The sequence below is a fragment of the Hoplias malabaricus genome, chromosome 11, assembly GCF_029633855.1.
Source record: "Hoplias malabaricus isolate fHopMal1 chromosome 11, fHopMal1.hap1, whole genome shotgun sequence".
In the NCBI taxonomy this organism is placed as follows: domain Eukaryota; kingdom Metazoa; phylum Chordata; class Actinopteri; order Characiformes; family Erythrinidae; genus Hoplias; species Hoplias malabaricus.
The window spans coordinates 21,889,556-21,902,497 of NC_089810.1; the positions used below are offsets into that span (position 1 = coordinate 21,889,556).

Consider the following 12,942-nt stretch of genomic DNA (forward strand, 5'->3'; position numbering starts at 1 on the left):
TTGCCTGTAACTGTAAAATATAGGGTGTGAAATATTTTTTGCCCATTGCTCTTTGGGTAAAGTGAAAAAAGAGAAAAATCTTTGTATTATGTATAGGTTCTCATTAGCCTCGATATACATCTTTATGTACAGTATTTATGTATTACATCCTATATGAAACAATTAAAGGTATTACATTTGTGTCTGTGTGTGTGTGCTCACACAATAATCAGTGGTAAAGAGAAAGATTTAGTGGATCTGGATGATGAAGGAGGCAGAACGTTTCTGAGAGTGCTGATTCACCTCATCATGCAGGACTACCCTCCTCTCGTCTCTGGCTCCCTTCAGCTCATCTTCAAACACTTCAGCCAGAGAGCTGAAGTCCTTCAGGCTTTTAAACAGGTTTTTTTCATCTTTTTCTGTTCCATCATTAAGAACATTAAAGGCGAGAAGAACATCTCTCATTGATTACAATCACTTCATGTTTATTTTCCCTCATAAATCCAATTCTGATGCTGTATGTGCACGTGTATAGGTCCAACTGCTGGTCTCTGAGCACGATGTGGAAAACTATAAGCAGATAAAAGCAGATTTGGACCAGCTGAGGCTGACTGTAGAGAAGTCTGAGCTCTGGGTGGAGAAGAGTGGTACTTATGGCAATGAGGACACTGCTGAAAACCAAAACAAAGAACAGAACATGGAGGTATGCCCCCTGGAGCCCTGGAGGCCATCTTAATGCTATTAAATGGCCGGAATAAGTGAATTTGTATGTGTGTGTGTGTGTGTGTGTGTGTGTGTGTATATATATATATATAATTATTTTTTTTTTTTTAAATTTATTTATTTATTTATTTGAAAGCTTTGTTCTAAAATTAAGGGAGATAATATTTAGCATATCCTCTTTTTGCTGCAGTTACAGCCTTTACTGCTTTCTGCTGTAAGGTCTTAATTACATTCAGCTAGATGAGCAGGTCATGTGAGGTCATTGAATTCAGGTAGTGGTGTTGGATGAACACAGTTCCACCGCTCCATGACCCATTGATATTAGATTTATACCCTTCCAACCCACACTTGGCATTGGGCATTGTCCCGTTCTCTTGCCTGTGTCATGTTTTATCAATTTCAGTAAAGTCTATTGAAGTATTCTTGGACTTTATGACACAGCTGAAATTAATAGAAATTGATTGAAATGATCAAAATGGTAAATTTATTTATTTATTTATTTTTTATGTTTTGTACATTTTTTGTTTCTATACAAACAGGACTATTTAGGCAGGGAAAATAGGAATAATATGTTATCGTTCACATGTCATTGATTAATATGTGTTTAGATTTGTAGTCGCACCCCAAAACTAAATATACAAACAATGGACATAATATTTGTCATACTCAGTCTATGGTATGTTTGTAAACTTGATTTTTTGGGCTAAAAATGTCTTATGTGTTTGATAGGAGTTAGTCCTCAGTCCAGTGCAGGAAGGCAACATTAAGATAGATAGCAATAAAGCCAACAACTACAACATTGTGAAAGAGGTGGGTACAGCTTATGTAGCAGTTATCCACTTTTTTCCATCAATAATATTATTGTACATTCTCACATTCCAGTGACATAACCCTTATGATATTGTGCCATTGCATACACTCAGACAAATGTTGGTAATTACTTTGTCTTGGTCAGTAGATACTACAGCGTCTCAGTAAGCTCTCTTCTTCTAAGAAGAACCGTATCCAACATCAGCGACTGCTAAAGAACATGGGAGCTCATAATGTGGTGCTGGATTTGCTGCAGGTCCCATATGAAAAAGTGTGTATGGAAGTAGAATGAAACTTTCCAATCTAACCACAATATTAAAGCCTTTCTCAATGAATAATTGATGTCTGTCTGATTTAACTTATTTTACTATCTCCATGTTTTCTGATTTCAGGGAGATCAGAAAATGCAGGAGATCATGAATCTGGCTCACGTCTTCCTGCAGAACTTCTGCAGTGATAATCCTCAAAACCAGATTCTGCTTCATAAACATCTCAACCTCTTCCTCACCCCTGGAGTATGTTGGTATTTCTTGTCAGAACGTGTAACCAGATTTTTGGAATCAGATACTGATATCCCAACATTGGTTTGACCAGGTTAATCCCTTTATGGATGAATGCAGTAGAAGGTCTATAAGAGAATATTTGCTTTGTTTTGCTCCCTTTTTACAGCACCTAGAGGCAAAGACCATGCGTTCCATCTTCCAAAACAACTATCACCTGTGTAATGAAATCAGTGACCGTGTAGTGCACCACTTTGTCCACTGCATCGAAACACATGGTCGCTCAGTCCACTACCTGCGATTCCTGCAGACCATAGTCAGATCAGATGGCAAGTATGTGAAGAAGTGCCAGGACAAAGTGATGACAGAGGTGAGAGAGAGGAACATTCTGTACCACTGCAGTGCACAATATCAAAAATCTAAGACCACATTATGCTGACATTACACTAATAATTGGTAGAGAAATCTTGTGATTATTATATAATTACAGCAGTGTGATCACTTTTTGTTGACACTGAGTCTTTAGTGTTTTAACTTCATCACTGCCTAATTAAAACATTTTTTATTTTATATGTTTTTTTTAATATTTTTTATTCAGTATTTTCATTATTAATGAGTAAAAATATTTGTGTATCTTGTTTGGTTCATTGTTGTAATACAATATGCATTCACTACTACAGAGCGACAGAACATTGAATCATTTTTTCACAGTCTAGTGAAACACGTTCCACATGTCCTGTTTTTCCAAAGAAAATATAAAATATTTTATATTTTGTTTTACGTAATTTACACATTCATCTGCAAAATGTTGTATTTGTATTATTGTATTATTATCTAAATTCATGCTCTGATGATCAGTTCAACATATCTCTAACTCCTCTGTCTCCTCTGCATGTGGTTTTCACAGCTGGTAAATGCAGGCGAGGAAGTGCTGCTGTTCTACAATGACCGCGCCTCGTTCCCTACACTGCTGAAGCTGATGAACTTGGCCAAGGATGGTGATGATGAGAACAGTGCTCTGGCCTACCACATAAACCTGGTGGAGTTACTGGCTGCCTGCACAGAGGGCAAGAATGTCTACACTGAGATCAAATGCAACTCACTTCTGCCTTTGGATGACATTGTCAGTGTGGTTACCAATGAGGACTGCATTCCCGATGTCAGTTTAAATTGTATTTGTTTTAGTTTAATGTTTACATTGTGACTGAGCTAGAGATTGCTAATGTCACACTACTGGGGAAATGTTGTTATTCTATAGTTGCACCGCTGAACCTGCTTATCACCCACAGGTGAAGATTGCCTATGTGAATTTTGTGAATCATTGTTATGTGGACACGGAAGTGGAGATGAAGGAGATCTACACCAGCAACCATATCTGGAACCTCTTTGAAAACTTCCTCGAAGATATGTCCAAAGTAAGGAAACCAGTATTAATCATGTCTGTTATTTTCAAACATCTTATCATCATGTTTGATTTAATATACCTTGGGAATTTTTATTTTTATTATACATTTAGAAATTTATACAGTGGTTGATGTTAATCCTTGGTATAAACAAAACATGGCAAAAATATTAGTTTTACTCAAATAATAAATGTTAGATTAGTGTGACATTTTTACTAATACTGAACATTTTATTGATCATTACTTTTTTTAATCAATTAATTTGAATATTTTTGGGGGAAAAACATGACAAGAATGCCACAAAAGTGTCAGTATATACAATTCGAGAAGATCAAACTAGTAAGATATTTTAGAATACTATATTCTTTATATTGTTTAATTGGCTTTTTGCCATTTCATGTTTACATGCTACAAAATGTTCATAGGTCCAGCTGAGCTCCTCCTATGTTTAACTCTGTATTAAGCCATTGCTGCTGACAGTGTAATCTGGATGATGATGAAATGTACCGGACTTATATGATGTGTGTGTTTTTTTTTTTTTTTGTTTTTTTTTATATATATATATAAAGGTGTGTAGCAGCTCCTCAGACCGAAAGCATGCTGACGCCACACTGGACAAATATGTTACTGAGACCATCATGTCTATTGTCAAAGGCTTTTTCGGATCGCAGTTTTCTGTCAGTAACGCCAATCTACAGGTAGATGGCACCTAACTACATTTGAGAAACTCAAACTGCACTGCCGGCATCACACATACATCAGTTTATCCCCCTTCACTAACTGAAGCAGTGCTTTGATCTCGATCTCAGCAGCCACATATTTCATCATCAAATCTGCTTTTTCTCCCTTTCTCTCTGTCTTACTGGCAGACCCACCAGCCCACCTTTATCAAGCTGCTTCAGTCATCATTCAGAGTCTACAATTGCCCTTGGTTGAATGCTTCACAGAAGACCAACATTGAAGCCTGCATTAAGACTCTTGCAGATGTGGGTAAGTTAAAAGCTCCAGTGTCTTCAGTGAGTTACAGTGTCACAAGTATGCAGTTAGTCACAGTGAATGATGAGATGGTCCTCACTATTTTCTTTTCCAAATAACCATTAGCATGTTAACCAAATAATCATTAACATCCTTAATTCCCTCTTCTTATAGTTGTAGTCCTGTAAACTACTCATTCTCAATAAATTTTAAGCACAGCCCCTAGTGCTTTCTTCATATTTTATTGTAAATCTTTCTATTCTTTGGAATCTTCTTTGATACACTACGGCATACAAAATATCTTCTGATGTTAAACTATAACCAGGGTTCCTAGTTTCTTCTTTCTTCTTCTGCAAACACTTGGTTTGAATCAGTTTTGATTGGCATGCCATTACAGATTTTTTTAATTATTATTGTTTTTTTAAACATTAGGATATAACAAAACAATGTGAACATTGCAACTGAGCTGTCTTTTCTGTTCTATGTGATTCCTAATTCTCTCTTTAATGAAACATCATCATCGTCTTTTCCAATTATCCCATGCATCAAAGTCCCCCCAGAACTTCCACCAGCTCTTCCTTGGGGATCCTCAGGTATTCCAAGGCCAGTCCGGAAATATAATACACCTTAAGGGCTCCTTCCGGTTGACCGTGCCTGGTAATACCTCCAGCAGGAAGTCTACAGGGGCATCATTATTAGATGCTCTAACCTAAATTTCTATTGGTTCATTCATCATGAAATTTTCACACAATATGAAGGAGAGCCGCTGGGTTCAAATGATGCAGTTAACTAAAAATTGACAAAAATGAAGATACATGTTTTTAATTGGACAGCAAAAACATGCACTTTTATAATACACCAAACTTAATCCACTTTGCTGCTAAGAGTGCTGGAATATTAAAGTAATTCTTCTAAATGAGTTAATTAATTTATTTCTGTTTCCTTTCAGCTAAGAACCGGAACATTGCTATCCCAGTGGACTTGGACAGTCAGGTAAACACACTGTCTCTGAAGACCCACACCAATATGGTGCAGCGTGCTGCTAAAGACTGGAGGCTCTCTGCTCGTTCTCGACCCCGAAAAGAGCCCCTCGGTACTCTGGACTACAAGAACATCATAGAGAAACTACAGGTATCATGGATTATTTTCAGCATCAAGGGTTTGATTGCCTAAAACTACTCTAATATTCACAGACCCTTTTTATATTAAAAAGTAAAAGCAGTGCATGTAACAACCTGTCTAAACTTTAACCTTGAATATATAATCCTGAAATGTTCTGTGTGTCTGTGTGTGTGTGTATAGAGTGTGGTATCATTTTTAAAGGACCAGTTTAGCCCCCGTGTCCAAGCTGAGTTCTCTGTGTTGGTGGATGTTTTTCACAGTCCAGAGCTACTGTTTCCAGAGCCAGCACGTCATCGCTGTGAATCTGGAGCCTTCATGACTAAGTAGGAAGCGCTTGCATTTGTTTGAAAAGTTTTAGCTATGTTTTCTAGACACAGCTTAAACGCAAGTGTAACTTAAAAAGGAGTCTGTCAGAAACTAAAGCTTATTCCATGAAAGAAATCCTGGCTTTAATTTGCAGATGCTGAGTAGACAAGCTATATATGTAAGTGTCATTTGAGATATGTATATAAAATCCGTGTTTGTGATGTGCTATACACTGGTCTAATGAGTATCAAATCACAAACATTGATTTTTATTTATTTATTTAAATATTAGTTTAAATATTTGTTTTATATTTTATTGAGCAACCACAAAATGCTGGTAAACAGATGTACTATATACTTGCTATGTAGCTCAACCTTTGGTAAATCAAACAGAATATGTAGTAAAAGCACAGTAATATACCGCTGCCCATTTTTGTCGGATCTTCTACAAAATATATAGCTCTCATTCAAAACATATTTATGCAAAGGAGAAAAGCTCATTTGGCATTTAACTATACACACATCCCAAATTCTGCACATTTTTAAGCTTCAAGTCCAAATTTTATTTATGCATTGGCCTTTTAGTAACATGTAGCTCCAAAAAAAAAAAAACTTTAACTTTTGTACAGTATTTCCAGACTCATATTTGAAGAGCACATGGACATTAACTTGTTAAAATGTGGCTCCTCCATTGTCACCTATGCTTCCCACTGATGACATTTTTCTTAGCATAATGCAGAGGGCCACATACAGTTATGTGAGCAGCCACAGCTCAGCACATGCTTTCATGTTGCTGCAAAACACGCTCATAATATGCCTCCAAATGAACTTTCAGTTGACACATAATAGGCTTTAGCTGAACACAAACTCCACCCAGGACTGAGGTGTTAGGTGAAGTTCTATCACAGGAGTATATTTCTTCTCCAGCCTAAGAAATACAATTTGGAAATAAAACAGATCGTGTGTACATATGGCATCCGCGTCAAATTAGATTTTTCCTCTTATGGCCCCCTGGGAAAAAAAAAATTCCGCTTATTTACTTCCAAATAATGGTGAGAAACCTTTGCCAAAACATTATAATTCATTTTAAACATTTTCTTTCATGTCACATATTCACAGACGATGTAGCTCTAGGAGATTTTTTTTTTTGCCCCAGGTTAGGTTATATGGCTGTATTTGGGTTCTGTGTGGGTGGTGAAGCAGCTCTCCTGAGAGCCTGTCTGTCTGACAGCATTTTAGAGCAGCACTTACCTGAGTCTGTGGCTGCATGATGTGCCTATACTATTGCATAACCACTCAAGTCTGATTCACACTGAAAGCCCCAGCATGCAGCCCACCTGCTGTAGCACTGCACAGATTACAGTATTACTTTTCTTATGTAAGTTCAATAAGATATTTCAGGCATTTTCAGATATTTAAGAAAAAGGACTTTTATTGTGTGTGTGCTAAGATTGTTAGCACCACTTTTTCCCCTTATAAGGAATGAGAAGAAAATCAACTAGTAAAATGTTGTAAATGGTCCAGATTAAGTGATTTGCTCCCATTGTATGCCTTCAGGCTAATTAAGCACACAAAGAAACTGATGGATAAGGAGGACAAGCTGTGTATTAAGATCCTACAGACACTCCGGGAGATGCTGGACAAGAAAGAAGCCTTTGATGATCGGGTCAGTGGCATTTATTCATTTCAATTCTCATCCTGCTTCTCCTTTGTTTTCTTAAAATTCCTCACTACATATATAATATAACATATATATATATATATATATACAATATATATATATATATATATATATATATATATATATATATATATATTATAACAATTTGCTCAGTAGGCAAGTACAGACACTGTCCATCTACTGCACAAGAAACTGTGGAAAATACCATGCTATGAAGCCTGCCCTTTTTCTTATCTCTTTGGCTATTGCGTAGAATGGTAGCTGGCAAATCCCATTACAGTCTGTGATGTGGAAGTAAACTTTTCTGCAGTGAAGAGGTGAAGGCTGACTGTGATGAGTCAGAGCAGTGTGCTTTATGAAGGACTGTGGAAAGGATTTCCAGAGGTCAGTCTGCAGATCTCTGTGGTTGTCACAGTCATGGTTGCGACCAGCAGAGGGTGCTCGAGGGACATGCAAACTTTGGGAGTTGTGTTTGAACCTGTTGACCCCGAGGCACTTCTGTACTCCCCGCCAATTCTCTGCAAGCTAAGGGGAGGGGTGTGTGTGTGTGTGTGTGTGTGTGTGTGTGTGTGTGTGTGTGTGTGTGTTTTCAAAATGAATGAACTAAGCCCTCCTCTCAGGCCTCAGTGGTGCTCTTGGGTTCGGTTGGATGAGTGCTGGGGGTTTGGAGCTCCAGACAGCTAATCAGTATTCAGTGGACAGAGCAGTGTGTTGTTGCATAAGCCAGAGGCACGCGAGGACAGGGAGAGGGAGAAAGAACAAGCGAGAGTGAGAGCGAGAATGTGAGCAAGAGGGGTGGGGGGAGGAGTTCACCAACAGCCAAAAAACACCCAGCACAACAAATCAATACTGCAGAGATCCCTGACTGCAGCCAGAGAGAGAGAGAGAGAGAGAGAGAGAGATAGAGGCAGAGAGATATCAGGGGTTACTGAAGCTTTGACACAGCAGAAATAATGCTGCAGCCCCACCTCTTCTCCATACCTTCCAGAGGCTCTGTTCTCTAGCAGCAGCTGCTTATACCTTTGAGGTCAAGATTAGAGAGGGAAGAGTAATTTAGAGCAGGTTTAATTATGCCCACTCTGCCATAAAGTTGCAGCACAGGGCCGAAGCTCATCCTGCATCAGCACTGAGAAGAAGGGTTTGGTGTAAATTTGGCAGGATTTAAATCCAGTTGTTTAAATAGGGTCTTGCAGCAAGCCATAATTTTATAAAAAGTGTGAGTCTGTGGGTCAGTGTGTGAGTAAATATCTCCATGCTGATGGAAAAAGAAAGCCATGTATGACCAAAGATACATCTTCACAGGGAAGGAAAACATTCCTGAAATGTTCAAAAGAAGTTTAAGAAACAAGCTTTTAACCGATGTATTTCAGTTCCCATTTAAATCATCACATTGGAACATTTTGAAATTGTGCGAGTAAGGACACTGAGAGATTGATGACACAGTTACAACAGCGGTGACATATCCAATAATAAAATATTTGTGGGAAGATTTGCACATTAAATTAGCAGAAATATTATAGTAGAGATATCCACAGGTATTTGGACATTTGTCTGTTTATGCCTGTATGTCTTGTGTATGTTATATACACTACTGTGTAAAAATGACCAGAGCGAACTCTTTGAAAAAAACATATTCTCAGCAGTTTTTGAATAAATCATTTAATAAATGCAAACAAATCCATAACAATGAATATAGTGGAACCGGTCCGTCTTTTTCAGAATAGCAGTTCAGATGATGCAAGCTCGCCACAGAACAAATAAATCCTTGAACATTTGAATGAACCACTGATTAGTCAAATCGACAAAATGATGACTACAAATAATACCAGCCTGCCACAGGCGGAGGTTCACAAATGGCAAATGAACACACTAGGTACTCTATTAATAATTTATAAAGATAAACGTTTTTTTAAATATAATATTATTGCTTTTTCTGAGTAAATATTCCCTGCCAAATTAAATGGATTTTCATATTTGATTATGGGAACACATCTATGTGTTTGTATCAGCACTCTTCAGTGTCAGTGTGTGCTGTGTCCTCGTTGCCCTGAGTGTGGTGCTGCAGTCTCATTCAGCCTTGAGCTGACTTCACAATCCCTCCAGACACAGAGCGAGTGAGAGAGAGAAAGAGAGAGAGATAGAGCATGTGAGGAGCCATGTGAGCGAGGGCTGAGCACTATGCAGCAGCGGAGTGAGGGATTGGAGGGGAGCGGCGTCTGCTGAGTCCATGAGGAGACGGAGCGGGGGGTGTGTTTACGTAACTGAGCCGCAGTGTCTGAGCCAGCCTCACGCGGCCCATCACGTTCTCTCTCTCTCTCTCTCACTTACATTTTCTCTCCCCGTCACCTGCTCTCGCTGTCTCTGTTCACTTCGCTCTCACTTCTGCTTGTGTTCGACTCATTATTTTCTCAAGCTGTTTACAACTCCATTGCTCTAATACATCTTTTTTTCTTACAAAGTACATCTGTCAGAATCTCTCTCTCACAATTTATATATGACTTGGTTGCCAAGCAGCAGGTCATGACTCAAGAGCCTGTATAATTGGACCAAGGGACACTTCTCCTTGATGTTAGGCATATGTCGCTGTGTGTGGGTGTGTGTATAAGTACATACATGTGTTTTTAAAATGTTTTATGTGGAAATCCTCAATTATAATACCAGTATATTCATCTACATCAAATAGATACTTAGATTTAGCCTGTATATTCAAACAGTATTTCAACAAATGTATTCGTTTTAAGAGTATACAATTTGGACCAGTGTTCATTTCTTATATTTGTTTGTTTATATTTTTATTTTATTTTATTGCATTTGTAACACTATAAAACCTACTGTTACATATCTGTGTTGTTAAATCTGAATCCTTGTTGTTGCTGTCAGAGTATCTATTGTTTCCTCTGCAGCAACAGGTCAGTGTAGGACAGCAGTAGCACAGGACAACTTGGGGAAATGATCCAATGGTGATTAAAATTTTTTTTGACTGGTAATGCTATTGTGACTTATCTGGTTATTTTCTATAAGTTAAGGACCACTTTTTAGTGTGTAGGAGGCAGGGGGGATGGGGGGGGGGGGTTTGGCGTGTAGATGTGATGTCACAATCGGTGTGTTTTTTAATTTCTGATTGGTCTAATACATCAACAGCCAGTTCCCAAGCTTTGTTGGATTCAGTAAAATCTCCCAAATTAAGGGTTGTAAAAACAACTTGGTTGATGTAATTAAAATGGCAGCTCTTGCAACTAGTGAAATATACATGATTAAGCTTTTAGCTCTAAATGACTTAATTTCCCTTTCAGTAACCACTTACAGGGTGATGTGAGTGACAGTAGAATAGGGATGTTGATGCTGCTTCATAAATAAAGCGCACCTTTTAAAAGCACACCTATGACATCAGTGTTTAAACTTGGGATTGTTTATGTGCAAAAGTACTGCAGATGTTTTGCACTATAATTACAGTTAAACCGTTGTTTTTCATTTCCACTGTGGGGTTTTTTTCTTCTTCTTCTTCTTCTGCTCTCTGTTTTTCTAGTTCGTCACGTGTGGGTGTTTTTGTTTAGGGTTGAGCTGAGGTCAGAGTACAGAGAGGTGAGCTAAGGTTTCAGTGTGGGTGTGGCATATCTGTGCTGAGGGCTTGCATTACTGTGTGTTGGGTAGAGGTTGAGCACTTTGAGTGTCGTCAGAGGGGGCTGGGATCTGATGATGAGAGGTGTATGTTTGTTTTGGCTTGATATGGAATTATATGCTGTTATAGTTCAATGATAGCTATAATTAGATGTTTGTGTGTCAGAGAAAGAGAGAGAGAGAGAAAAAGAGGCAAAGAGAGAGTCACTCAATGTACCTGTGAAAACCCTCTGTATCACTGCCAGCTTCATTATATCTCCCAGAGCAGTCAGAATCCATCAGCCTCATTTTTCTTTCTCAGCTTAAGAATGTGCCTGGACCTTTATTACAGAATAGGACAGATCATGTGTTTTTACATGTGTAACCATGTTACACAGGTCTGATCAACTGATAATGCCCCAAGAGTTTCACGTTACTTGGGTGTGTATGTGTGTGTGTGTGTAAACAGACTCTCCTTTTTGTTGACAAAGAAAGAAAATCCTCATTATGTAATACTTCCCTGTTTCTGTCTTTTTTTTCTCTCTCTCTCTCTCTCTCTCTCTCTCTCTCTCTCTCTCTCTCTCTCTCTCTCTCTCTCTCAGCCAAGTTTCACACCACTAGCCTTAGGCAAAGTAGCTTTACAGATTACCATCCTCTCACTGCTAAGCCCCTCACACACATGCTGACATGCGGAGACACATAAACATGCGTACACACACACACACACACACACACACACACACACACACACACACACACACACAAGTTCCATGCCAGCAGGTCTCCCAGATAACTACAGCAGTATATGACTGTAATCCAGCCCACACAAAAAAAATAGACTAGACTGCTGAGAGATTCCACACAGAGTCACACACAGTCACATACATGCACAAGCACCTGCTCTCTCATCCACACACATAGCCAATACATTTTAATGTGATGAGAAATGCTTTAGTCTTCATGAATTTTGAAAAGCCACGCAGTGGATATGCGTGTGGAAAACAAACTGTGTCATGTGTCAAAATTAAATTTAGAAAACATACGCAAATAACGATTGCCACTTGTTCTCTGAAAATTAACCTTGTTTGGGAGAAATCCCTGTGATAATATGTACACATGCACACATTTAGTGGCTGCTATGTATAGCCTGATATCTTGTTTGCTGAATCCCCAGAGACCATTTTTGAAATTGTACCTTTAGCCAGTTAAACAAGAGCTGAAACATGGCTTTTTCCAAGACCTGAGGCTGTTTTGTCTGAAAACCTACACTGTTGTCTGATAGTTTGCTAAAATATAATATACATATGACTTACAGCTTGTTTAAACAGTGCAGCTCAACAGCTCAACAACCTATGTTAGGCTCAATACATTTTGAATTAATGTAGGGTATCATGCAACCCAACACCTTTATAAATTCAGTTATATTCTTTTTTTCAGGAATTTTAGTGTGTTGCGTTAAATAAAAAAATATATATAGTGTAATGTTTAACAGCAACAGCTGTCCTTGAATTTACACCTACATCTAACAAGGTAGGTGTGTCTAACAGAGTGGACAGTGAGTGAGCAATGTTTAAAAACTCCAGAATCACTGCTGTGTCTGATCCACACATACCTGCCCAACACAATACCACACCACCACCACATCAGTGTCACAGCAACATTGAGAATGATCCACCAGCCACATTATTTCTGCTCTGACGATTGAGGAACAGGGTGAAAATCAATTTGTTTTAATAATAACACCAGTTAAGAGCTTTAACACTTTGGTGTGTGTGTGTGTGTGTGTGTGTGTGTGTGTGTGTCCAAAGCTCATAAATATTCATTCTGAATCTGCTAGGTATCCAGAT

The 12,942-nt window shown here is 38.4% G+C and overlaps 1 protein-coding gene across 1 annotated transcript in view; it reads left to right on the forward strand.

Moving 5' to 3' along the window:
* Positions 1–12,942, forward strand: part of itpr2 (inositol 1,4,5-trisphosphate receptor, type 2) — a 79,623-nt gene that overhangs the window by 24,915 nt on the left and 41,766 nt on the right. Inside the window, exons 25-37 of the mRNA XM_066685771.1 lie at positions 213–381; positions 515–682; positions 1,432–1,512; positions 1,661–1,783; positions 1,905–2,027; positions 2,182–2,382; positions 2,920–3,171; positions 3,302–3,427; positions 3,985–4,113; positions 4,285–4,405; positions 5,340–5,521; positions 5,693–5,835; positions 7,375–7,483. Of these exons, the coding sequence (XP_066541868.1) occupies positions 213–381; positions 515–682; positions 1,432–1,512; positions 1,661–1,783; positions 1,905–2,027; positions 2,182–2,382; positions 2,920–3,171; positions 3,302–3,427; positions 3,985–4,113; positions 4,285–4,405; positions 5,340–5,521; positions 5,693–5,835; positions 7,375–7,483 (1,927 nt within the window). The remainder of the gene's footprint in view (positions 1–212; positions 382–514; positions 683–1,431; positions 1,513–1,660; positions 1,784–1,904; positions 2,028–2,181; positions 2,383–2,919; positions 3,172–3,301; positions 3,428–3,984; positions 4,114–4,284; positions 4,406–5,339; positions 5,522–5,692; positions 5,836–7,374; positions 7,484–12,942) is intronic.